This window comes from Podarcis filfolensis (assembly GCF_964270895.1).
Source record: "Podarcis filfolensis genome assembly, chromosome: 9".
NCBI classification, from domain to species: domain Eukaryota; kingdom Metazoa; phylum Chordata; class Lepidosauria; order Squamata; family Lacertidae; genus Podarcis; species Podarcis filfolensis.
Genome location: NC_139610.1, coordinates 72,568,926 through 72,596,899, shown reverse-complemented (window position 1 = coordinate 72,596,899; position 27,974 = coordinate 72,568,926). Strand labels below are relative to the sequence as shown.

Here is a 27,974-nt window from a genome sequence, read left to right as displayed (position 1 = left end):
ATCTGTCATGGATGCTTTAGCCGAGATTGGGTTGGACTAGATGACCCTCAGTTCCCTTCCAACTCTACGATTCCATGTTTCTATATGATAAGCCCTCAGTGGCCAGATATGGGTGCTGACACATTCCCCAAATGATGTTTCCTTTGCTAGGGTGTCTTTGAACCTAGTTTTGGTGGGTGTTTTCTTTCCTGGTGCCTGATTTTGAAGAGGGATTGGTTGGGGTGAGGGAAAACCCTGTGTTGACCGTCAGAAAACGTATGTATTGGAGGAGGGAGAGAGCAAGATCATACCTGCTGCTGCCTCAGCTTTATCCCTAAGCCCTATCTTCCAATTCCAGTCTGCCCAGAGCATGGGTAGGCAAACTAAGGCCTGGGGGCCGGATCCAGCCCAATTGCCTTCTCAATCCAGCCCGTGGACGGTCTGGGAATCAGCATGTTTTTACATGAGTAGAATGTGTGCTTTTATTTAAAATGCATCTCTGGGTTATTTGTGGGGCATAGGAATTCATTCATCCCCCCCCAAAAAAATATATAGTCTGGCCCTCCACAAGGTCTGAGGGACAGTGGACTGGCCCCCTGCTGAAAAAGTTTGCTGGCCCCTGGCCCAGAGGCTTATGATGCGGACCCCACACTCAGGGTCTATATTTGCAGACCCTTCCCAAGACTATACCACACCTGCCCCCTAAGCTTTGAGGGCCAACAGGTGCAATCCTGACCTCTCAGGGCATCAGTCCGTGCTTTGCAATGAACCGCAGAGCAGACCCAGATTCTCCAAACAGGTAAGTCAAATTATGCAGCTTTTGAGACAAGGGGAGTGGAATACGTTTGAGGGCTTGGCAAAGAAGGGCTTTCCCTTCTTGAAAAGGTGTACTAAAAAAACTGATGGGGAGAATTCAAAGTGTTGTGTGTGTATAAAATTTACTATTTTATTTATCATTTTTCATTACAATGTTTTACATTTCATTGATTATAACCATATATTCAATCACTGACTTATTCCCTTCCCTCCCTTCCGTGGTTCTATTTATTTATCCGTTAAGGCTGCATATTCTAATTTCCCCATATATTCATATTCCTCCCTTCCCCCTATATCTTTAATACTTTATTAACGCTGCTGAATTTACACTAACCCTGCTAACGTTTTAACCTGATTAACATAGTTCTTCAGATATTCTGCAAACATTTTCCACTCTTCCTTAAATACTGTCTTCCTGATGTCTTATTATCTTACGGTAGTTAAATTTGCTAATTCTACATCATCATCATCATCATCATCAATTGAGTTTATATACTGCCCTATATCCGGAGGTCTCAGGGCGGTTCATACAAAAGATCACAACATATATAATCAGAATAAAAACATCAACCCAATAACACTCCCCCCCCCCCCAAAAAAAGAGCCACATTTTAAAAGGGTATAGGATGCCAAACAGATCAACCGAAGGCCTGGTTACAAAGGAACATTTTTGCCTGGCGCCTAAAGGTGTATAATGAAGGCGCCAGGTGAACGTCCCTGGGGAGAGCATTTCACAGATGGGGAGCCACTGCAAAGAAGGCCCTGTTCTCGTGTTGCCACCCTCCGTACCTCTAATGGAGGGGGCACACGAAGGAGGGCCTCAGAAGATGATCTCAGGGTCCGGGTAGGTTCATATGGAAAGAGGTGTTCCTTGAGGTATTGCGGTCCAGAGCCATTTAAGGCTTTATAGGTCAAAACCAGCACTTTGAATTGGGCCCGGAAACTAATTGGCAGCCAGTGCAGTCGGACCAGGATTGGTGTAATACGCTCAAACTGTCTTTCTCCGGTGAGCAACCTGGCTGCTGAATTCTGCAATAGCTGAAGATTTGGAACTGTCTTCAGAGGCACCTCTATGTATAACGCATTGCAGTAACCTTGAGGTTACTAGAGCATAGACAACAGTAGTTAGGCTATCACTGTCCAGTTGTGGGCGTAGCTGCGCCACCAGCCGAAGCTGATGGAAGGCACTCCGGGCCACTGAGGCCACCTGAGCCTCGAGCAACAGCACAGGATCCCAGAGTACCCCCCAAGCTATGAACCTGCTCCTTCAGAGGAAGCGTAACCCCATCAATAGCAGGTGACCTCCCACTTATCTGGTCTAGGGAACCACCCGCTAACAGTGTCTCAGTCTTATCTGGGTTGAGCTTCAGTTTGTGGGCTCTCATCCTGTCCATTACCAAGGAAAGACAATCGATTTCTTTTTTTTTTTTTTAAATATATTTTATTAATTTTCCATATATTCATATCATATTAACAGTTTACAATAAATTTTCGATTTTTAGACTTCCTTCAGCTTCTCTGCCAATCGTTCGAATTCTAATTTTTTAATACACATTTCCAAATTTTTATATTACCTTTATGCTTACCCCCCTCTTATATTTTGCTTTTTTGCAATATTTCTTATTCTATTACAGAGCTTCTTTAAATGCCACTAACGTTATTTCGTTATCACTTATACATTGCCAATAGTCTGCTAATTTTTTCCAGTCCTCGATAAACCTTTGATCTCGTTGATATCTGATCTTCCCAGTCAGTTTATCAAGTTCTGCATAGTCCATCAGCTTCGTTCTCCATTCCTCCAACGTTGGTATTTGTTCTTGTTTCCAATTCTGGGCCAATAGTATTCTTGCCGCTGTCACTGCATATTGGAAAATTTTGTGATCCTTTCTGTTTATTTCATTACCAATTATTCCTAAGAGGAAAGCCTCTGGTTTCTTAACAAATGTATATTTCAACATTTTTTTCAATTCGTTATATATCAACTCCCAGAAGCTTTTCACTTTCTTACATTCCCACCACATATGGAAAAATGTACCATCTTTTTCTTTACATTTCCAACACATCTTACATGTTTTGTACATTTTTGCTAGTTTTACTGGTGTGATATACCATCTATATATCATTTTCATAACATTTTCCTTTAATGCAGTGCATGCAGTAAATTTAATACTTTCATTCCATAGTTTTATCCAATCATCAAATTGTATGTTATGTCCAATATCTCTGGCCGAAAGACAATCGATTTCATCCATGAGATATTAGAAGATGGCTCTCATATCTTCTCCCAGTCTCCTCTTTCCCAGGCTAAACATGTCCAACTCCTTCAACTGTTCCTCATAAGGCTTGCCTTCCAGACCCTTGATCACCTTGGTTGCCCTTGTGCACATGGCTTGGCTGGAACCTGTCCCAGGACTTCCGTCCAATCCAGCTGGAGACTTGGGATGGGGCAGAGAGTTAAGTTTCTTGAGAGTCCAAAGACCCCCGGACCATTTTACCCTGAAGCGTCGCTTAGAGTTGATGAACAGCCTACGACGTCAAACGAGAGGATGACGTCCATGCTTGGGGAGTCCCGGGAGAATTTGACGGCCACCTTCAGCATCGTCGCAGCGAGGCCAGTGTAGACCTCTCCCTCCCACACTTTGTTCTGGCCCAGCCGCAGCTCCCATCGTGAAGGACCAACGACATGAGCGCTGCAGGCCTCGGGCATCTTGATCCGAAACCTCACCCAGCTTTTCTCTTGCAGGACTCCTGACCTGGGTTCTAAGAGGACACACCCCTTCCTCCACAAGCTGTAGACCCGGGGAAAGGGGAGCCACTGGGGGTTGGTGAAGCAGCGGATGATGTAATCACATACGTGGACAAATTCTTTGTTTTCGGCGTCCCTCCCGTACAAGCTGAGTCTGTAGACTCCCGATTCAGGGAGCAAGACAGAGATGCTCACCTTGTTCTCCAGGTGGGTAACCAAGACGAACCGTTCCATCGGGTACATTTTGCTGGTGATTTTGTCCTTGCCCAAAGTGGTGGTGACTTCAAAGCCTGGCTGGGTACGAAAAGTGACAGTGCACCGTCCCTTTTTGGTATTGATGATGGGGGCAATGTGGCTGGGGTTTGAGAGACCTCTCCACTGGGAGCTGATCCCTGCTCCGCAATGTGCGCTGAGACCCGACGGGAAGAGCTCGTTGTGGTTGACGGAGCTGGAGCAGCGTATGAGGAAGTTTGCGGCGTTCTTGAACTTGTCTTCGTCAAGCTCCTTGACAAACACCGAGAGCCTGTAGTGGCCCACGAAAGGACAGAGGATATGGCAGCTGAGTTTCTGCTCTTCCACTTGGGACACCAAACACTTCCTGCTCAGAGAGGTGTCCATCTCTGGATGAACCAACTCGTAGGTGGCCAAGAGAGGCCTCTGGGTCTGCAAAGCCAGCCTCAGGGTCCCCGTGGTGGCAACGATCGGGTCTTCTTCCCAATTGCACTCCTCAATCCCAAACTCTCTTGTTTTGGGATGGAGCCCCCAGAAAACGAAAGGATTATCCGGCAGCCCTTCTTGCCGGTGGGGTTCCAGGCACTCGATCTGGTGCGAACACACCCAAGTGCACGGCTCCGGGGAATCGGAAGGGCGGGCAAAGATTTGCAATTCAAAGAGCCCCTCGGTTGGGGGGAAGACTTTGAGGACCATCTTTTTGTCAGACATGGTTAACATGCCGTGAGTCTTGCCCATATCCTCTTTGCTGTCGTCGTCCTGGCAAAGCTTCAACAGCTGGTAAGTGAACTCTGTTGAACGGGCACTTGCTAACGAAATGGTTGCTTCCCCTTGGTCTGTGATAAGGAAGGGGGAGAGGGATTGTTTTTGCCTGTTTTTAACTGCAGAGCACCACAATAGAGCAGTTAACCTCGGGGGGTTTTTTGACTGCAGTCCCACAACTGCCTAACTCTTCCCTTGGGTATGTATTTGCCCTAAACACCCCCAAAGCAGCAGCACCCCCAACCTGCTGCCCTCCAGATGTTTTGGCCTGGCTCAGGTGATGGGAGTCATAGTCCAAAACATCTGAAAGGCATCAACTTGAGGAAGGTTGCCTGAAATTTTAGAGAGCTTTTGTTAGGGGCGCAAAATTTCAACATCCATTACTGTCTCAGTATAGCTGTGTATTTCTGTCCCTGGGCTCCATTAAAAACAGCTTCTCCATGCGAACCAGGAAGTGACCTCTCCAGACAGACTCTTCTTTTCTTAATTTATGCAGCTGTGATCCCCTGGGTGACACAGATGCCGTTAGGCAATTGGATGCACATGCTTACTCCTTCTCTTTCCCTCCCATCCAACCTGCACGGCCCCGGGCACTGGAAACCCACGCTACGCCACTGACGCCATGCCACTTCCTTTCAGCGGGATTAAATTTCTGAGTGTGCCAAAGCATCCTGCTGTGAACATACCTGTTTTAAGCCTGGAGGTGTCTGGAGAGAGGAGGGCAAGCTGAAGTTTGAAAAACTCTGGCGTCTTGAAAACTCTCCCTTCGAAAACCTGCAGTGGGACGGGAGGCTGAGTGAGCTGCCATTTTGGCTCATCAGGCCAGTGGCTTTCGACGAAATCTTCAGGGTCGGTTAGGAAGAAAAAATCCTCGTGCCTGGGGGAGTGGGGGAAATGGGGGGCGTCTTAGACATCACATGAAACAAAGCACATTCCAGAATGGCAAACAAGGAAGGGGGCAGGAGGCTAATGGCGTGTCTGTTGCTAAAAGATGAGAAGCGGGTGGATTGATTGGGTAAGGAGTACTGTAATAAAAAATTTAAGGTCTTAGATATATAATAAATGTTAATAAATGTACCAACCAAGCATGTACATAGATATGTGGACCATATGTCTGGAGCAGCACAGGAAGACCGTCCTGAAACCATTTGGACTCCCAAACTGACCAAATGTTTTCTCTGCTAGGAGGGAGGGGGTGAGGGTGTTGAATGGTTTCTTTAAATGTAAAGGTTCATCATTGTTCCACCCGATGTGTATGTCTTTAAGGGGCCAGAGCAAGATAACGAGACCCAGCTTTACAGCTGTGAAACATAGCAGGTGCTGCTGAGTTGTATTTGATTAAGGTGTGTCAGCATTTGGGTGTAGTATATAAGGAGCAGCACCTAGCTCTCCCATTACCCTGGGGGGTGGTTGGTGGTTGGGTCTGGTTTGGTTGTTAATGTATTTAGTGTAAAAGGAGTTTTTGTTTTTCTTATTAAAACCTTGTTTAAGTTATTTTTGAGTCCTTTCTTTTTAATGCATGGTCTCCCCAGCAAGCTCTCTGCAGCGCTACCATACTGCAAACAGCCAACAGAGGGAACCTCCCCATTGTCTCAGGAATTGGGAAATCACCATCTCAAAGGAATGGCCAGACTACCAGGAAAGGCAGTCAGATAAGGCATTATCAGATAACCTGGCAGACAGGAAAAACAACGACATTCAAATTTCTGTTGTAGACCACCTTTTCTGTGATGCAGGTATGATGTTTGTGGGGGGTGATCTTGGGCTACACCCCTTCTGTGATGTATGTATGATGTATGGAGGGGTGGTCTTGGACTACAGGGCAGGCAATTTAAAATGTCTATATAAGGGCAGGCACACCTTTGTTCTGGGTCCTCCTCCTTTCCTGCACGTGAGGGGAGCGTCCTGTTGTAACAGATCAATAAAGATCAGGCTTACGAGCTGCTTTGCTTCTCAATATTCTCTGGTTGGCCTCTGTTATTTTCTCCTACCGATAGGGAACCCACGTAAGGACTCTATACAGGCTCTTGGGTACCCCATAAGGGCGAAAGGGCAGATTTTGTTTACAACAGTACCCTGCTGGGTCCAGCCAAAAACCATTTAGTCCAGCATCCCTGCTCTCATAGTGAGTGACTAGATGCTCCAAAGGAAATTTGACAAGCAGGACACAAGCACAACAACAAATCTCCCCAACAGCTCTGTATGAACAAGGTGTGCAGCCTAGAAGAAGTCCCAGGATCCTTTGCGGTACATGATGCTCAGTCAGCATGCTACTATTTATTTCTTTTTATTGAATTTATATACCACCCTATACCTGGAGGTCTGAAGGCAATTCACAGAAAAGATCACAATATATAAAATCAAAATAAAAGCAACAACCCAAATAACACACGTACACCCCCAAAAGAGCCACATTTTAAAAGGGCATAGGATGTCAATCAGGTCAACCAAAGGCCTGGTTTAAAAGTTTTTGCCTGGCGCCTAAAGGTGTATAATGAAGGCGCCAGGCGAACTTCCCTGTGGAGAGCATTCCACAGACGGGGAGCCACTGCAGAGAAGGCCCTGTTCTCGTGTTGCCGCCCTCCGGACCTCTCGAGGCAGCAATCTCCTAATGTAAAATATTGAGGAAATGCATGTTTAAAGGGAAGTGTGGGCTCAGCTTGAGAGTAAATGTGAAAATGTGGGTCCCCGGAAGGTATCTCCAGAGTCGCATTTTAACTCTTCCCGTTTCAAGGCCTCGCTTCTCTCCCCTTGCACATTCAAAACAACAAATCGATCTCTCTTCCCCATGCATGCTTACACAGACACACTCACACCCCAGAGCAAATTTGTTCCACGTAACATGATTAGATGTTGCAAATGCCACACGGGCTCTTATTATTTTGCATTGGCTGGAAAGTGACAAGTGCATAATGCATCTAGCAGAAAATAATTTAACACGATTAATAATTTTTGAGGCAAGTCATTATTTACTCTCGGTCTGAAACGTGTGGAGGAGGCTCGAGTAATTACATCTCAGGCCACCTAATAAACTTGCTGGGGAGCGGGAGATTAATCATTATATCAAAGGGTGGCTCTGGTCTCTAATTAAAGTAGCGAAGAGGAAGAAGCAGAGCATCCGATCCAAAGTTATTTGCGACTATAAGAGGCCGGCTAGTGGCCGGATTGGCTGCTCCCTGCAGATTTGTCCATCCCCAATCGCATGCTCTGAAAACTCTGGTTTCTCTCTTAAAAGGGGAATAAGTTAAGGGTCTCTGAAATTCCCTGGACGTATCCAGGATTCATCCGCCAAAAATTGTGTCTGGGTGGAGTTTTCACAAATTGGTTAAAATGTCCGGGAAAATCCAGGCGTATGGCAACCCATATCGGAAGTACATGGATCTCAAACCCCTTGGCTCCCAAACAACTCTGCTCCCGAATGATCGAAATTCAGAAGTGAGTGTTCCGGTTTGCGAACATCCAGCGGGGCTTCTGTGGCTTCCGATTGGCTGCAGGAACCTCCTGTAGCCAATCATCAGCCGTGCTTGGGTTTGGAAGTTGAACGGACTTCTGGAACCAATTCTGTTCGACTTCCGAGGTACGACTGTAGTTGGTTTTTTTGGTGAGTTTCCTAAAAAAACCCTCAAAAATATTATTATTATTATTTATATTTTGGGGGAGAAAGCTCCACAACTTTTGTGTCCAGATTTTGAATATGGCAACCCTAGTGTTAAAGTATTAGCAACCTGCAAAGATAAAGCTAAAGGCAGCATCTCAGTTGCTTTTAACCTTAGGCCAGGAGAACATGCGTTTTGGTTTTCTTACTTTAGGACTGGTTTCCTCAGCCTCGGCCCTCCAGATGTTTTTGGCCTACAAGTCCCATGATCCCTAGCTAGCAGGACAGGTGGTCAGGGATGATGGGAATTGTAGTCTCAAAACAAGGAGGGCCGAGGTTGAGGAAGCCTGCCTTAGGAAATTCAGAACCACAGGCTACTGGTCTGACCAGACAGGGCTGCTCTTGCCTTCCACACACCAGGGCTTAGAACTTATAAACGCGGAGAGATCTCACCGAGGGATGAACAGCCTCTTCTCAACATCCACAAGGCCTGCTCCCCAGCAGACGTCCAGAAGGAACCACTGGGCTCCCAACTGCACTGCGTTCCACATGTGGTTGGACTTCTTCTGCATACAGCTCTGGCCTTGGCTGTACCCGGCCCCTCGGCCATATCCCGAAACTTCGGCGCAGGTCAAGCCCGCTTCCCTGTAAGGATTCACAAGAGGGCATGGAGGCTGGGCAAACTCAACGTACAGGTAGGGCAGCTGGATACAAGAGTTATGGTGCCGCCAAGTTGCTCCTTGCGCTTGGACTCCAGCTGCATATCATAGCATGGCTCAGTGGCAGAGCATCCCCATAAATATTTCCAGGTACAGGGCTAGGAGAGACCGCTACCTGCATCCCTGGATAGCCATTGCCAGTCTGAAGCCAAAAGCCAGATGGTTTAACCATGTATAAGGCCATTTCATCTGTTCTTACGTTCTGTGTTTCTTAGCTGGCTGGCTGGCTTTCGTATCTGGCCCTGCTCAACAATAACTGGCGCTTATATTATGACATCTGCCATTATCCCCACGCTTTCCTGTGCATTTTCTTATTACCGCCCAAAGATAAAATAAAATAAATAATCATTGGGGGTTTATTTTGGAAGAAGATTGCGCAAGTGCTTAAGAGCACTGAATTCAGGACTTCCGGGTTGGCGCCTCCGGCAATGGCGGAGCTCCTCCGATTGGGAGGAACTTGCTCCGTGAAAAGCAGGGTCTGACCGCCACGGCGAAGGCGGAGACCCATAGAAATCACAAGCGGGAGAAGCTTGTGAACCTGGGATTCGGCTGGCACCTTTTGCGCCTCCCCTGCTCGTGGGGAAACCCTGTTTTGGGGATCGGGAGCGATGTGGGGTGAGTGGCGCGGTGCTTTGAATCGACTGCTTCTTTCACGGAGTGAAGCCGCATTGCTGTTGTCGGAGAGCGCTGACTTTTTCCTGTGGAAAATTGGATTTTAAACAACTACCCGTGAGTAAAACGGAAAATTGGATCTTTAAATACCTTAATACCTTAATTTGGCACTGAAGCGGGAAGGTCATAAACAGGAAGTCCGCCTTCCGCTTTTGTAAATAGACTGAAGCAAAGACGTCACAAGCTAAAGTCTTTGAAAGTTTTTGGCAAAGGATTAAACTTCCATCTGTTTAAAATACAAAAACCCCCTTGGAAGCAGGAGAAGAGGGGGGAAATTTTGGACCTAGTGAGCCTGCAGGAGAGAGTGAGAAATCAAATTACCACTGCTCTGAACCTGGGAACGGGCTGCCAGAGGACGTTTGGGGAGAGTTCATTGACAGAACGGATTTGACAGCTAGCTCAATAAGAGCAAGATACTGTTTCCATTGTCCTTTTCTGCATTTAAAAAGGAGGAAAAGTAACTCAAAACTGAAACTATCTTTAATGCTTGAGTTGTGCTTGAAAGAACATACAAGTGGAGACTGTTTCCCCCTAGAGGGAGCTTTTGAAACTGTTACAGGAGTGTAACTGGGAGATCTCCAGCTGCAAGATAAGGATTCTGAGAACCAGAGATTGACCTTGGACCATTTAAAAATGTTGACAGGAGAAGCCATTGTGACTGTTTTATGTAAGATAAGCCGCTCGCTTATCTTAAGAGCCTCGGACATAAGATCACCAGGTTGATGGACTTTATGGAGTTGACAGAAAGGACTGGCAGAATCCGAAACCAGGGAGAGGAGATGGTGGAAGAAGATTGGAAAATTTAAAGTTTATATATAGAAATATGGTAAAACTAATGAGTGATAGAAAAACGGTGGAATGATATGGACTTAGCAGAAATGTTATAAGGAGTTAAGCATATATAAGTATTTTAGTTTTAATGGAAAATAAGGTTAAAAAAATATGTTATTTACAATATGATAGAAAATGGAGAAAGATGGAAAGGATTTGCTGAAAAAATTATTAGAAGTGGAATACAAAAAGGGAGGTGAGAGGAGATCGAGGAAACAAGGGAATGAAAGATAGAGAATGGAAAAGGGATGATGTATGTATGTTTTTAAATTGTTTTTGTTTTTGTTTTATTTAGGGTTAGGGTTAGGGAGTGGGTTTTGGTTAGTTTAATTTGATGTGTTTAGTTTAATGGGTTTGGGTTGTGTTTTGTGTTGTTTGTATATTGTTTTGTATTGTGTTTTTTCTCTTTTGTTTTTTCTCTCTTGTCTTCTTTTCTTTTCTTTTCCTTTTTTGTAATCTTTAAAAGCAATAAATATTATTTTTTTTATAAAAAAAGAGCACTGAATTCATTTTAATTGCACAACCAGAATTTGCTGGTTATACAATGAAATCATGCCTGCACAATAGTGGAAGTGGCCTGGAAGCAGGCTATGAATGGCTGAGGATAGATATTGGACTATATCCCCTGTATGTGCCATGTGTTCCATTTAAATGGTTAGATTGAGGAGATGCTCTAAGCTTTAAGGAGGTGGATCATAGAATCATGGAACCTTAGAATTCGAAGGGACTCCAGGGGTCATCTAGTCCAACCCCCTGCAATGCAGGAATCTCAGCTAAAGCATCCAGGACAGATGGCCATCCAACCTCTGCTTAACAGCCACTAAGGAAGGAGAGTCTGTTAGAATTCCTGCTCCGTTATTGCAGTCAAGTGATTTTTGTCTATCACATGACAGTATATGTTTTGACTCCACAGAGTGGGAAGTGACGGAGACAGGATGTTTGTGTTACTGTGTTCCGTGAAATGGGACTATTGTCCTTTGTTCCTTTTCTCTTTGCCGTCTGATGCTAGAGAGAGAGGGAGCCATGTTGCAGTGCTCCGTGTGTGTTTGTATGTAAATAAAGTAGATTAGCCAAAATGCTGAGTTGCTGAGGTCTGTTACGCAAGCTGCGCAAACTCTGCAGATCCCTAAGTGTGCCGATTTCTGTTGGCATCGGTCGCTGTGATGTTCGGGCTGAAGAAAGCTTTTGAAGCTCCTGAACGATCGACCGGGAGGGAGAGAACATGCAAGAAGGGCATGTGTTTCTGCCAGAGTCCTACTTGAGTGTAGGCTCAACTCCTGACAGAGTCCACCACCTCCCGAGGGAGTCCGTTCCACTATTGAACACCAGTTCTTCCTGGTGGTTAGTCAGAATCTCCTTTCTTGTAACTTGAAGCCTTGGGTTCGAGTCCTACCCTCCAGAGCAGGAGAAAAGAAGCCCGTTCCCTCTTCCATGTGACAGCCCTTGAGATGGGACATGTTAAAAGCCACGGTAGCACATACCTGCACATGTCACGGTATAGATGGGCATACCCAGAGCACACGCCTCTCCCGGTGTGAAGGACCTGCTCAGGGGTGTGGATCTTCTCAGAGAATCCCAATAAGCCATTGACATCGTACTCTATTGTGGAGGAAAATCAAAACACCGCTTTACCAAGAGGTTGTTACGATAGGAAGCACCCCATCTGTCTTGCTTGTGTTGGAAGGTGTGTTAGGCTAATGAAATTCATACATCACTGCCCCGCTAAAAATACCCCCAAGGAGTTTTGCATGAGAACACACTTACCGATATTGTGGCACAGCCAGATCCATATGGCTCGCGCCTTCTCCAGCTGGCTGTTGGCTCCTTTGGTAATCAGTGGAACGATGGTCTGGACGGACAAGGATTCCTGATTGGTTTTCAGCTAGGGAAGATAGGTTGGGATTTGGACAATCAGCAGCAATCTGTTTCATAGGATAAGCAGCCATTCATTTGTCTAGCCCAGCCATTGCCAACCCTGGTGTTTTGGATGAGGACATCCGTCAGCTCCAGCCGGCCCATGCTGGTTGTAGTCAAAATTTCTGGAGGGCGCTAGGTTGGCGAAGGCTACTCTGTCCCATCCCAGTTGGAATTCTGCTCAGCATTTGTAGAGAACGCCTGGAGAAGGAACCGGGCAGCCTGTGGCCCCTACAAATGTTGCTGGACTACAAATCCCATCATCCCATTCACCTTCCATGTTGGTTGGGGTTGATGGACATCAGAGTCCAACAGCACCTGGGAGGACCACACATTGATCATCCGTGACCCATCCGGGTAGCAGGACCAACTCAAAGGTCCATCTAGCCTCGCATCCTTTCTCCCACTATGGCCAGCCAAATGCCCCCCCCAGCAGGCCTTGAAGGGGGCAGCTCTCTGCCCCACTGTCAGAGTGTGTTTGGGAGTTGGTGGAAGACTGCCTCTGGGTGTGAGCTCTTCAACCTTAGCCCTGCTGATTTCGATCTGAGCTTAAAAGCTTTAGTCAGTGACCGCTCCACTTCCCCATGGGGAGGAGTTGCAGTGGACCACGTGGCCACCCACTCTCCTCCGGGGGTGGGGGACTTAGTCTCCCATTGCCCAGGGGATCCCGGCCACGTCAGCGACCAGCCAGCCAATCCGCTGGCTGGGGGGGGGGGCATGGCCGGGGCCATTTAAGCAGAGGCGCGAGCTGGAGGGCTTCCTCTTTGGCTCGCTTCCTCAATCACTTGCCCGCCCTCCCTATTTTGCAGGTTCTAGTCACCGGCCTTGCTATGGCCCTCAGTTGGTCGCCGTTAAGGGGCCTGGTGGGAATTTTTCCACTTGGCAAATTGGCACAGGCCATTTGGTTTTCGCCTACCTCGTAGCAATCATCACAACTTTGTCAGGGTTGTGGTTAGGCATTGTTTGACCTTGTGTTGGGGAGGGGAGGTGTGGCCATCACCTGCCCCTCCAAGCTTAAGGGTATTCCATTAAAGGAATCCGGGGGTGTGGATCTTGTCCGAAGCCCGGGGCAGGGCTAGGGCCATGACACAACCCCGACGGGAACACCAGGGGGAGCTTGAGTTGGTCTGCATCGACAGGGCTCCCCCTTCCGGTGGTTTACCCTTACTGGACTTCCTGCACATCGGGCAGGAGTCAGATATAGTTGGGTCCATTCAATGCCTAAGCCAATACTGCTCACATTCTGCAATCAATAAAGTTGTGGCCAAAATTTGCCCAATAACATTAACCTAATATCTGTGTCCTTGTGTGTGTTATTTCTCAACGAGGGGGTGGCTTCGGGGTCTCAACACACAAATGGAAGACCACCTGCAGCTCCAGCGGAAAGGAGAAATGGTAGAACTTTGGGACGTTCTTTTCTCCACCCACCTGCTTGCTCACACGAAGAACATGGGTGTCCAGCTGTCTGAAAACCTCTGAGTCTGGGAAAAGATCTCTTCGTCTCTTCCTCCGGGTTGTTTCAGAACTGGTGGGGGGAGACCAGCATCTTCCCTTTGAGTCTTCTGCTTCTTGTTCCTCACATCGGTCCATCATCTCTTGCACCTGGTGTGCCTTTTTGCAGCCTGATCTCCATGGGGCCATCTCATTGCCATTGCCAGCTTTCTTTGTCCAGAACAGAAATACATCCTTTCGGGGGAAAGCTTGCTGGGTAATTCTGGTGGGCGGGATTTCTTTGCACCGCTGGCCAAAATGTCGAAGCTGCTTGTTCCCTCCATTGCTTCCTGGAAACTTTTGGCAGGAGGTTGCCAAAGACCAACTGCAGAGAGCTTCGGAGGGTCCTCCTCCTCCCTTGGGAAAGTTGCCGTTGCAGATGTCCGTCATTTGACTCTCTCTAGAAGTGGACGAGATGGCATCTTCCTTGGTCTGTGCCATTTTTCCTCTGCAGTTTGAGATATTTGATTTGTTTATAGCAGGACAGCCCCAGTTGGCATTGCGGTGTGTTGCTGATGGGCTGATAAAGGGCACCATGATGTCCTCGGTGTTTTGGGGAAGTCTTGGGTGCCCATCTCTCTTCATCCTTGCCAACTGAGACTGGTGTGGAGTGGAGATGGCCTGTTAGTTCGCCCTCCCTTTTTCACAGGAGACTTTTCTTGCCTGAGAAGAGCTCCCTCAGATCTTGTCTAGAGTTGTGCTGTAATAATCACAGGTAAGAGTTTTACAGAATGGGCTTCAGGGCAGACTCGGTTCCTACAGCCAACAGAAAAAACAATGCAAACTGTAAAGGCTGGAAGACTTTGAGGGAACGACTCTGTTCACATCGGCTGCCACAGATTCATCCTCATCGCCTCAGTCCTCTTAATCTGCTCCAAGCAGATCAGGGACCAAACCCTGGGGGTATAGCATCTGATTTGCATGGTCCAAGGTTTCAGTCCCTCACAGCATCTCCCGGTAGGGTTGCAATGCCCCCTGTCTTCCCTGTGGGAATGTTCAGGGATGCAGGAGAGGATATATTGTTTGATTATATCCTTTCCAACTTGTGTTAACAAGTTCTACAATTTAGCAGAGTAACATTCCCCTTCTTAAACTTGCACAGCGGATGCGTTTGCTCAGGCTCGCTAAAGCCTCTAAAATGTGTTTTCCTTTTTGGTAATTCCCCATTTAGTCCCTCATAAAAAGATAGACACAATACAGTCTTCTATAAAAGTATAAAAAGAGTTTACTCACACATTCTGTTCACAACTGGATTCCAGAAGGCAGACCTTAAGTTACAAAAGTAATATACATGTGGAAACTATCCCATAAGGAGATAGCTCCTCTATCCTCTCTTGGCTGGAAGCATCTTAGGCTAAGCAGATATTGCTTCTTCGACAAATGTGGTCAGAGAGAGATGGCTGACCGACCAGTCCTGTCTTTTGTTACCTGGGCAGGTGAGGTCATGCCCACCTCTAGTCACATGCAGAGGAAGTCTGTCCCAGCCTGGGAGAAACAGGAAGTTCCAACTGGGTGGTCCAGACATCCCCTTTTATGTCCACTCTAGGGATGTTGTACTTGACTGCTCTTGTGTTTCACATCCCACAAAAACACCTTCACAAATCGGGAATGGAGTCCCTAAGACTGTTGGATGGTGCTTTGTATGTCTCCTTCCAGCAGCTCCTGCAGCCAAGCTGGTGCCAAACGTATCGCTCTGCTTTCCTTTGGACCCCATCAAGAAGGTCAAGAGGGGGGTCTTATCACCTGGACAGCTCAGGACCTCCAGACACACTGCCCAGGTTTGTGCCCTGGGAAAGTCACTTTGGTGCGGTTCCATTGTCTCTCGAAACAGACAGATGTTGTCTCTCGAAACAACAACCTATTTACAGAGAGCTCTTCAGCTTTCTCTTGAAGCTATAAAAAGAACATAGCAGAATCTCTGCAGATTCTTCTGATCTGAATGAAGTGTGGGGTGTGTCTGTTTTTAAACTTTCCTTCTCTGGGGACTTGTTAGAGATTGGTCTGCAAAAGCCAGTGAGTGGGCAGCTGTGGAGGAGCCAGCAATTGCCTATGGTTTCTGCAAATGCCCCTCGCAGGAGAAAGGCAGGATATCGTTACGAGAAATAAAGAAAGGAATAATACTTAGCAGTTATCTTTGCGCAGAATTTCTATCCTGCCTTCTCGCCAGATGGCCTGGAGCCAGATTATAATGTAAAGTGCTAAATGAGAGCCAGCAGCAAATAAAAACAGCCATAGAGAGAGAGATAAAAGAATGGATAAAAGAATGGATAAAACTTAAAAATACTAAACTACTGGATTTGGAGGGTTTTGATGCAAGATTTGGGTGGCACGCGCATTTATGGCAAGAGAAGAAACTGGGTTATAAAACGTTCGAAAACCACATCTTCCGGAAATCGTTGTTGGAAGTGTGGGACAGATATAAGAACATATTGGAAATGGGAGTCCCACACTGGCTATCTCCACTAGAGATTATGGGAGTTAAGAAAACTAACATGAGAAGTAACTGGATTACTTATGGAGACTTGGTGGTAAAAGAAGATGGGAAATGGAGACTGAAACCATATGAGCAAGTAAAAGAACATGTGTTTGATTGGCTGCACTATTATCAGATAAGTAATATGTTTAAAAAGGATATGAAAGAAAGAGGGTATAAGGAAAAAGACTCGAAATTCCAAATAGAAATTGTTAATAATGATTGTAAGATAATCTCAAAAATGTATAAAATTCTATTGGAATGGTATACGTTGGATGAGGAAGTAAAAGCAGTAATGATCCACTGGGCCAGGGATTTAGGGTATAGTATAGATTTGGAAGACTGGCAAAAAATATGGAATGAAAACCTGAAGTTTACAGCATGCACTACGTTGAAGGAAAACACTATGAAGATGGTATACAGATGGTATATGACCCCTGCTAAATTAGCAAAAATGTATAAAATCTGTAATAAATGTTGGAAATGCGGGGAGAAGGAGGGTACATTTATACATATGTGGTGGGAGTGCAAAAAAGTGAAGGGATTCTGGGAACTGGTTTACAATGAGTTAAAGAAAATGCTGAAATATAGCTTTGTGAAGAAACCAGAGGCCTTCTTGTTGGGAATAACTAGAAATGATATAAAGAGGAGGGATCGCAAAATCTTCCAATACGCAACAACAGCTGCGAGAATATTGCTGGCCCAAAGGTGGAAGCAGAAAGAACTTCCAAACATCGAAGAATGGAGAGAAAAACTGACAAATTTCGCAGAACTTGATAAACTAACTGGGAAAATCAGACTTAAGAGAGACCATGAGTTTTTAGAGGACTGGGGGAAATTTAGAGAGTATTTGAAAACTGTATGTGAGGAAAATACAACGCTAGTGTGTTTTAAAGAAGCTTTGTGAAAAAAATAAGGAATATTGCAAAAATGTAAAAGAGGATGGGAAAATGTATTAAAATGGTAATATTATAATTAAGGAATGTGTAGATAAGAAATTAAGTACGGATGATTGTCAGAGGAGTTGAGGGAGGTCGAATAAGTTAAAATGAGTGATGTTTAAAATTGTATGATTAGAGATATTATGGAAAACTCAATAAAATATTTAAAAAAAGAGAGAGAGAGAGAGAGAGAGAGAGAGAGAGAGAGAGAGAGCGCGCGTGAGCGCCATTAAAAACTGCAACTAAAAAAACAAGCTTGGCAAAACAAGCCTTGGCTGTGGGACTGACCTTGATCCTCAGATAAAGTGTTATGGCAAACTTGCCTCAGGATAAAAACTTGCCTCAGGAAAAAACAACAAGATCGGGCAAGGTTAGACTGCAGCAGACCAGTGCAGCATTGCAGCAGCGCAGAGCATCTGCATCCGGCCCTTCTGCACCACAAGGGGAAGACCCTGCACAAGCTGGGTCAAAAGGAATGGCATCTGAAGAGGGATTTACTTCAGTATTAAGTAAAATTTATGAAACCTTGGAAAAACTAAGCAAACAAGTCACTGAAGCAACAACTAAAATTGACCAAAATACTACTAGCATCAACAACTTGGGGCAGAAGGTGAATTCAAACACAGAATCTATTGAAAAACTGCTGCAAGAATCTACTTCGAATCGAAAGACAGCTGAGGAAGCAAAGGAAAAAGCATCGGCTGTAGAGGAAAAGATAACACCGATATGTAAACAGCTTGAGGACCACCGGTCGCTTTTGTCTATGATTGAACTGAAGGAGAAACAGACTAATTTGAGGATCAGGGCGGTACCTGAACTTGAAAAAGACAGCCTAAGTGATTTTCTTACACAGGAATTTGCAGACTTTTGGAACCTGGATGATAAGCAAGACTTCAAGATAGTAAGTGCTTTTAGACTTGGAAGAGGAGGGAGAAAGAACAGGGTGAGAGACTGTTTGATTACCCTCCGATCAAAGGAGGAGAGAGACAGAATACTGAGTCTGCACTTCCAGAAGACCTTGGAAATAAACGAATCAAGAGTGGAAATATTTAAGGACATCCCGAAACACCTTTCGGACCTTAGGTCCAACTGCGGAGATTTGGTGGCCCTGTTGAGAGGAAACAGAACCATTTTCAGGTGGGAATTCCCCCAAGGCCTATCTTTTACCTTTAAAGGGAAAAAGTTTAAAATAAGATCAGTGGAAGATAAAGAAAAATTTCTGAGAGAACACGGAGAAGACCTGCAAAAAGAAGCTGAAGAAGAGCCAAGAGCTTTAAAACCAGGAATTCAAGACATAGTATCACTACCTTTGGGATTGGACAAGCTAGAGAAAGTGATACCACCGTCAGAACAAGAACAATTATTGGGAGCAGTTGGAGGAAAAGTAAAATAAATACACCATGTCTCTGCAACTATTAAGTTGGAATATTCATGGATTTAACTCCCCGGAGAAAAGGAAAAAAGTCTTTCATTTATTGAAAAAGGAACAATTGGACTTGATTTGTTTACAGGAAACACATGTGATAAGGCTACATAGGAAAGTATTGATTAATAAAAGATTGGGCCAAGAGTTTATTTCATCGGCCAAGGTTAAAAAGAGAGGAGTTGTAATTTATGCAAAAGAGAGCCTATCACCGAAATTTGTTTTTAAAGATGACCAAGGAAGATTTGTGGCAATCGAAATTCAAACACAAGGAGAAAAATTTTTGATAGTAGGAGTATATGCACCAAACGAGGGGAAATCTGAATTTTTTAAGAAGTTGCATGAGATATTGTTAGACTATATGGATTACAATATTATCATGATGGGAGATATGAATGGAGTGGTATCTACAAACATGGACAAGTCGCAGAGACAGGTAGTTACTAAAGATGGCAGACTACCAAAAACCTTTTTTGAATTGACTGACAATATGGACTTGATTGACATTTGGAGAACTAAGAATCCCTTGGGTAGAGAGGGAACCTTCTTCTCTGAAGCCAAAATGACATGGACAAGAATTGACCAAATCTGGATAACTAGAGGACTGGCACCTAAGACTTGAAAAGTGGAAATTTGTCCTAAAACTTGCTCCAACCATAATGCTGTGAAAATGGAGAGGAAATTAACACCAACCGGTTCCTTCAGATGGAGGATGAATGACACCTTGTTTAGAGATCAAGAGGTTATCAAGAAGGCCCAAAAAACATTGAGAGACTATTTTGAGATAAATTTGAACACCACCATTGAAAAAAGAGTAATCTGGGATGCAAGCAAAGCAGTTATGAGGGGGTTTCTGATTCAACAGAATGCAATAAAGAAGAGAGCTCAAAATAAGAAAAAAGATAAAATTTTGGAAAAAATAAAAGAGGGTGAGAAGAAACTGAGAGCGAAACCAAAGTCACAAGAGATTCTGAGAGATATAAAGTTATATCAAGTGCAATATATGAAGATGATGAATCAGGAAATCGAGTGGAAAATTAAACAAATGAGACAAAGGACATTTGAATCGGCTAATAAATGTGGGAAATTGTTAGGTTGGCAAATGAAAAAAAGACAAAAGCTCAACACTATTACTAATTTGGAAGTGGAAGGAAAGAATATTCAGAATCCAGTGGAAATTAGAAAATGCTTCCAGAGGTACTTTAAATAGTTATATACACAAGGGCCACAGAAAGAGTTTGATATAGACCAATTTCTAAAAACAAATGGACTACAAAAAATTTCTCAAGAAAATAAGTTAATGCTGAACTATAAAATAACAGAACAGGAGGTGGAAGGTGCCATCCAGAATATGCAGTTGGGCAAATCTCCAGGGCCGGATGGCTTAACCTCAAAATATTATAGATATTTGAAGGATTGGATAATTCAACCACTAAAGGAGGTATGTAATGAAATTTTGGAGCGGAAAAAAGTGCCAGAGTCGTGGAAGGAAGCTTATATTACGCTTATACCGAAAATTGAGTCTGAAAAGACACAACTTAAGAACTACCGCCCCATATCCCTGCTCAATGTGGATTACAAAATATTTGCAGATATTTTGGCTAAAAGATTAAAAAAAAGATTAAAAGTATTAGTGGAAGAGATACATAAAGACCAAGCCGGCTTTCTCCCAGGTAGACACTTGTCTGACAACACGAGGAATATAATTAACATTTTGGAGAAGTTGCAAGTGAACATCAATACTAAAGCAGTTTTAATCTTTGTAGACGCGGAGAAAGCCTTTGATAATATTTCTTGGAGTTTTATGAAGAAAAATCTTCAGGGGATGGGGGTTGGTCAAGGGTTTCAAAATGGTATAAGTGCAATCTACTCAGAACAAAAGGCTAAACTAATAGTTAACAACGTGGTGACTGAGGAATTCAAGATAGTGAAAGGTACACGACAAGGCTGCCCAATTTCCCCATTGCTTTTTATTTCAGTCCTGCTATGATTAAATGGGCACAAGATGTTGGACATAACATTATGTTTGCTGACTGGGAACAGTTGTGGACCACAGGTATGAAATTTACGGCATGTAATGCCTTAAGAGAGAATATTATGAAAATGATATATAGGTGGTACATGACACCAGTCAAGCTTGCAAAAATCTATCATTTGCCCGATAATAAATGTTGGAAATGTAAAGAAAATGAAGGTACATTCTTTCGCCTTTGGTGGACGTGCCCAAAGATTAAGGCTTTCTGGGAGATGATCTATAATGAAATGAAAAAGGTATTTAAATATACCTTCCTGAAGAAACCAGAGGCCTTTCTCCTGGGCATAGTCGGCCAATTGGTGCCAAAGAAGGATAGAACTTTCTTTATGTATGCTACAACAGCAGCAAGAATACTTATCGCAAAGCATTGGAAGACACAAGATCTACCCACCCGGGAAGAATGGCAGATGAAGGTGATGGACTACATGGAACTGGCGGAAATGACTGGCAGAATCCGAGACCAGGGAGAAGAGTCGGTGGAAGAAGATTGGAAGAAATTTAAAGAATATCTGCAGAAATATTGTAAAATTAATGAATGTTAAAATGATGTTGGATTGAAATTAAGTGGCATTAGCAACAAGGCCAATAAGAATATGTAAAAATGGACTGATAATGGATGAAAATATACAGTTATAATATGTTAAGATATAGAGTTAAGATAAATGAAAGAGGGTAAGGATTTGCTGAACTGACTATGTGAACGGGAGTACAAAAAAGGGAGGTGTGAGGAGGTCAAGGAAACAAGCAAACAAGCTTAAAGATATGAAAAAAAAATGGATTGGTTTTTAACTTTTTTTACTTATTTCTTTTCTGTATTTTGTATTTTCCTTTTTTATGTATTTTTGTATTTTCTGTATTTTTTCTTGTCTTCTTTTTATTCTGTTATTTTTTGTTTTTTGTAAAATTCTAATAAACATCTTATTAAAAAAAAACTGCACCTGAAAAAGAGCAGCAAAGGCAATTACAAGGATCTCAGATGCCACTGAAAGCACATGGCACCTCCGACTGTTCAGAGCATGATTTCATGACAATCCTACAGTGAGAGCACTGCATGGCAGGCCAGTATGAATGCCCCCATATTCTGAGAGAGGAAGCTACATCTGGGGAGAGTGGAGCTTGCAGAACTGGGGTCCTGGCTCACAGCTCCTTCTCTTGCCCACCAAGGTGAAAACTTCCCCATTACTCTTACTAAGTACCACATTGGCCTGAATATAAGCCGCACCTGAATATAAGCCACTCCCTTAAAATTCCGCAGGCACTCACACCCATTCCGTTTCTCCCGGCGTGTTCAGCTGTACGCAGACCAATAGTTCTAACTGGCTCAGCATTGCCCACACGGACTGGCAGCAGCATTCCAGGGTTCCAGGCAGGGGAACAAATTCCAGTTCTACCTGGAGATGTCTGGGGCTGAACCTGGGACCTTCGGCATGCAAAGCAGACCTTCTTCCAGTCAGCTACCTCCCCAAAACCAGAGGAAATTGCCATTCTGGAGAGTCAGAACATTGGCCCACCTGCCTCCATACTGTCCACACTGGCTGGCAGCAGCTCTCCAGGGTTTCACAAGGGACAATTTCCACCCCTACCTGGAGTTGAAGTTGGGACCTTCTACATGCCAAGCATATGGCATCACTGATGAAATTTGAAAGCCCCAAGTCCTCCACTGATGGAGCTCAGCATTGTCTACTCTGATTGGCAGTGGAGGTCCAGAGTTTTCATTCTCAGGTGCCGGGGATTAAACCAGAGACCTTCTGCCTGCCCTCTCTCTGAGACAAAGCCCTTTGCCGCTCGCTTTTACCTCCCAGTTTTGTCCTTGGATGTCTCAGGGAATCGTCTGCCTGGTCCCTGGATGCCAGTCTAGTCTGATTCTTCTTGCCTTTGCGATCTCCAGGCACGGTGCTTCTGCCAGGGCAGCAAAAGGTCCTTGCAGGAACCTCTATATGTAGTAAGCCTCCTTCCTTCCCTCCCTGCCGGGGCCTCGGCTGTCCTGAGCTTCACCTCCTCGGTGCCAACGGGTCTAAAAATATTACAAAGCCCCGAAGGACTCAGCACAGACTTTCCACCGAGCGACCACTCCACGGGGCCTGATAGCGGGCGAAATCGGAGATTATTTTCGAATATTATCAGAAGCTGGCATTCAGAGGTGCAACGGCTCCCTGTGATCATTCAGCGGACGCGGCAAGATTCAGAACAGGAGCTGAACTTTTAACATTGGGGGGGGGAGTGGTGTGTCGAGGAGAGGCAGTGCGGCACAGTGGTTAGAGTGCCGGGCGAGAGCCTGGGAGACCGGGTTCCAAATACCCAATTGGTCATGAGGTTGAGACTGAGCCGGGTGAAGATGATAGAATATATAGAATTAGCCAAAATGACAGGAAGATTAAGAAACGACTCAAAACAAAGATTAAATAAAAAATGGAATGTCCTTAGAGCGTGGGTAGGCAAACTAAGGCCCAGGGGCCAGATCTGGCCCAGTTGCCTTCTAAATCTGGCCCATGGACGGTCTGGGAATCAGTGTGTTTTTACATGAGTAGAATGTGTGCTTTTATTTAAAATGCATCTCTGGGTTATTTGTGGGGCATAGGAATTCGTTCATCCCCCCCCCCATATAGTCTGCCCCCCCACAAGGTCTGAGGGACAGTGGACCGGCCCCCAGCTGAAAAAGTTTGCTGACCCCTGCTTTAGAGAGTATATAAAACAGTATTGTAAAAATCTAATTGCTTTGATGGGTCTGGACTGAATCTTGCAAGACAATAGAGGAAGAAATAACACAGTAATTTTAAATATTTAGAAAGAAGAAATATAGAAGTGTGAAATGAAAAATGAAGGGGATGAATGGAAGTCAAGAGAACATGTGAGGTTTTTGGTGTTTCGGTTTGTTGTTATTGTTTTGTTTTGTTGTGTTTTGTTTTTGTAAAATGTATTGTAGGTATTGTTCTAAAAAAGCTTTTTTTAAAAAAGAGGCTGAGCCAATTACTGCCTCTCAGTCTAAGCTACCTCACAGGGTTGTTGCATACTGACCACACAGTACCTGCAGTCTCCAGGTGGTTCACATATAATTTGCTTTTGTAAAAAAATGCAATAGAGGAATGCTCAGCTTCTGATTTCTATTTGATTCTTAAACAAAAGTTTAAAAGCTTCTTAAAAAGAAGAAGAAGAAGCCAGCATAGGCATAAAGAGCTGTGTTTTATTTTAGCAAGGCAGCAGACTTCTGTTGGATCCAACCAAAGTCTAGATCTATCCCATAATCCTGGTGCAACTAGAAGTTTTTGGAAGCTCACAAGCAGGGTTATGCCAACAAGTGCCCTTCCTCCTTGTTTGTCTGCAGCAATTGATATTCAGAAGTAGTACCTTCTGAATGCAACCTGTAAGGCAGCAAAAGGATTTTGGGAAATGATATATAATGAGTTGAAAAAAATATTTACAATAACCTTTGCTAAAAACAACAACACCTGAAGCCTTTTTTTAAGGAATTCTAGGTGCTGAAATCCCAAGGGAGCAGAAAAGACTTTTTATGTATGCGACCACGGCTGCATGGATGTTACTGGCCCAGAGATGGAAAGAAGATAAAGTCGCTACCAGAGAAGAATGGCAGATGAAGTAGATGGTCTATGCTGAAATGGCTAAAATGACCGGAAGAGTCAGAAATCAGGAAGACCAAAATTTTAATAAAGGATGGGGAAAATGTATAACATCTTAAAGACCACTGTAAAAATTGTTAGTAGGATTGGAATATCCCTGGTAGTTTTAGGGTGAATTCTGGACACAGTGGAGATGTACAGTGGTACCTCAGGTTACATATTCTTCCGGTTACAGACTCTTCAGGTTACAGACTCCGCTAACCCAGAAATAGTACCTCAGGTTAAGAACTTTGCTTCAGGATGAGAACAGAAATCATGCCCCAGTGGCGCGGCGGCAGCAGGAGGCCCCATTAGCTAAAGTGGTGTTTCAGGTTAAGAACAGTTTCAGGTTAAGAATGGACCTCCGGAACGAATTAAGTACTTAACCCAAGTAAAGTAAAAGATTTGGATCCTCATAAAAGATGCGGGAGGAAATGATTAATAATTGGACCCACAAAGGGGAGGATGGAAGCTTTTATGTTTTTATGATTTATGTTTGATATATCTGTAAAATTTTAATTTGAAAAACCAAATAAATAAATAAATAAATAAGAAAGACATTCAGATGTAGCAGACCGCTTCTGAACATAGAAGTTCTGTTAGCTATAGGTAAAGGTAAAGGGACCCCAACCGTTCAGTCGTCATGACCGACTCTGGGGTTGCGGCGCTCATCTCGCTTTATTGGCCGAGGGAGCCGGCATACAGCTTCCGGGTCATGTGGCCAGCAGGACTAAGCCACTTCTGGCAAACCAGAGCAGTGCACGGAAACGCCGTTTACCTTCCTGCCGGAGTGGTACCTATTTATCTACTTGCACTTTGACGTGCTTTCGAACTGCTAGGTTGGCAGGAGCAGGGACTGAGCACCGGGAGGTCACCCTGTCACAGGGATTTGAACCGCCGACCTTCTGATCAGCAAGCCCTAGGCTCTGTGGTTTAACCCACAGCGCCACCTACGTCCCCTCTTTTAGCTATGGAACTACACTATTTGTAAAGTGGGTGGTGCAAACCATCTAACTGGGATGGGGAAGACAGAAATATCTCCTGCAGCGGATCCCTGACAGCCTCAAAGGACGCAACACATCCAGGCTGCTTGCCCAATTAACATAAACGGACCCAACAATCCATTTCAGGGCACCCACATCTATAATTTTTTGCTTCTTCCTTCCGTTGCCTTCCTTGCTTTACTCATCCGGCTTCCCATCTGCCACCTACTAGTCGCAGAGAAAACTCAAGTCCCAGTGAATGGATAGATCCATCTGGATTCTGCAGGGTCTTCTAGACTTTGGGCATTCTTGCTTCAGAGAACTGTAGAGTTGGAAGGGACCACAAGGGTCATCTAGTCCAACCCCCCGCAATGTGGGAATCTTTTGCCCAACGTGGGGCTCGAACTCACAGCACTGAGATTAAGAGTCCCATGCTCTACTGCCTGAGCTATCCAACAGTCTGTGGGAATCTGCAGCTTGAGTCATCCTATAGATATTCGATCCAGTATACCTGAAGGAGCGTCTCCATCCCCATCGTTCAGCCTGGACACTGAGGTCCAGCGCTGAGGGCTTTCTGGAGGTTCACTCACTGCAAGAAGCCAAGTTACAGGGAACCAGGCAGAGCGCCTGCTCAGTGGTGGCGCCCGTCCTGTGGAACTCTCTCCCACCAGATGTCAAAGAGAAGAACTACCAGACTTTTAGAAGACATCTGAAGGCAGCCCTGTTTAGGGAAGCTTTTAATGTTTAATAGACTACTGTTTATACCCCAGCCAGATGGGCGGGGTATAAATAATAAATTATTATTATTAATATTATTTATTCTGTATTTGTATTCTGCGCTGTAGACTTGTGTAAGCTTTTCTCCCTATTCCATGGGGTTGCTAGTGGACAAAATCAAACCTTGATTGGAATCCAATGAATCTACATTGGCCAGGATTTGGCCCGGTGTGCGCTGACGTTCATGGGATCTGCAGAAGAACACGCACAAATTTCCACGCTGCAATCCTTTAACTCTTAAAATGCTTCCCTTTAGCTCATTTTTTTTAAAAAAGCTCTGGAGTAAGAATGTTTCAGACTGTGCCTTTACCTGAGAGTACAAATTGTTGGACGGGGGTGGGGTGGGACTAACTCACCTGCCCCAGCTGCAACAAAACAAGTCTCTCCTGCATCGGTCTCTACAGCCACGGCAGCGGTTTGACTTTACAATGGGGCGCACTCCCCCATTGTCTCCCGAGACAAATGGGTGCCAACAACTTGGGAGGGTGAAAGGCTCAGCAAGTCCTATATTTTATGTCACTGGTGTTGCTATGGTAACCCAATGCGCCTGGTATCTTATCTCTGAACATCCAGATGTGGGGGATGTGCTCCTCAAGACATGAGCCCAGGCATGGTGTAATTTAACCCATTTTTTACAGTACACCAACACCCCAGCTCTACCCTAGAGAACCACACATGTCAAAGTTCATATTGTGGGGCTACATGGACTAAGGGTCTGACTCAAAACAAGGTAGTTTTACCTGCTCACTAGCTTTTACTGCTTTTAACCTGACTCAGAATAAGGTAGTTTTTCTATGTGCCTTTGAAGGTGACCTGGAAACTGCAATTAATCCAGAATGTGGCAGCTAGACTGGTGACTGGGAGCGGCTGCCGGGACCACATAACACCGGTCCTGAGAGATCTGCATTGGCTCCCAGTACGTTTCCGAGCACCATTCAAAATGTTGGTGCTGGCCTTTAAAGCCCTAAACGGCCTCAGCCCAGTATACTTGAAGGGCGTCTCCACCCCCATCGTTCAGCCCAGACACTGAGGTCCAGCTCCAAGGGCCTTCTGGCGGTTCCCTCATTGCAAGAAGTGAGGTTTCAGGGAACGAGGCAGAGGGCCTTCTCGGTAGTGGCGCCTGCACTGTGGAACGCCCTCCCACCAGATGTCAAGGAAATAAACAACTATCTGACTTTTAGAAGACATCTGAAGGCAGCCCTGTTTAGGGAAGTCGTTAATGTTTGATGTTTGATCGTGTTTTTAATATTTTGTTGGGAGCTGCCCAGAGCGGCTGGTAAAACCCAGCCAGATGGGCAGGCTATTATTATTATTATTATTATTATTACTCACTAGCTTTTACTATGGGACGCCACAGTGCCTAGGGCTTGCCGATCGTATGGTCAGCGGTTCGAATCCCCCGTGGTGGGGTGAGCTCCATCTTTCGGTCCCAGCTCCTGCCCACCTAGCAGTTCGAAAGCACCCTAAGTGCAAGTAGATAAATAGGTACTGCTTAATAGTGGGAAGGTAAACGGCGTTTCCGTGTGCTGCGCTGGTGCTGGCTCGCCAGAGCAGCTTCGTCACGCTGGCCACGTGACCCGGAAGTGTCTCCGGACAGCGCTGGCCCCCGGCCTCTTAAGTGAGATGGGCGCACAACCCTAGAGTCGAACACAACTGGCCCGCATGGGCAGGGGTACCTTTACCTTTACCTTACTAGCTTTTACTGCTTTTAACCTATTTCATACACCATTCACACGCCTCGCTGCAGCGGAGCTCCGATAAACACACCCTCAGGAAGACTGGCTCATCATGGAGTTGTCAGCGACAGAGACGTCAAACTCAGTCCCAGGCCACGTGGTTCAAGCAAGGACCACCTTCAGGCCAAATGGCACCCTGCGTGGCTCAGCTGCCACTACAGCGCAGCTTACTTTACTTTCCCCGAGCCGAGCAGAATCTCACCCCATGTCCTCATGCTCTTTTGCCTTCCAGCTAC

General features: G+C 45.0%; 1 protein-coding gene across 2 annotated transcripts; it reads right to left on the bottom strand.

Moving 5' to 3' along the window:
* Positions 1-3,031: 3,031 nt before the first annotated feature.
* LOC310742181 (kyphoscoliosis peptidase-like) lies at positions 3,032-26,484 on the bottom strand. Of its 2 annotated transcripts, XM_083571206.1 has the most exons (8): positions 26,313-26,368; positions 22,424-22,709; positions 13,694-14,456; positions 12,116-12,233; positions 11,833-11,950; positions 8,583-8,774; positions 5,221-5,411; positions 3,032-4,608 (listed from the first exon to the last, which is right to left on the bottom strand). In XM_083571206.1, the coding sequence occupies exons 3-8, from the start codon at positions 14,339-14,341 to the stop codon at positions 3,287-3,289; spliced, it is 2,589 nt and encodes an 862-aa protein (XP_083427332.1). In that variant the 5' UTR covers positions 14,342-14,456; positions 22,424-22,709; positions 26,313-26,368; the 3' UTR covers positions 3,032-3,286. The 2 variants fall into 2 exon arrangements, with proteins under 2 accessions (XP_083427332.1, XP_083427333.1); XM_083571207.1 differs by lacking the exon at positions 22,424-22,709 and having other exon boundaries at positions 26,359-26,484.
* Positions 26,485-27,974: the final 1,490 nt, after the last annotated feature.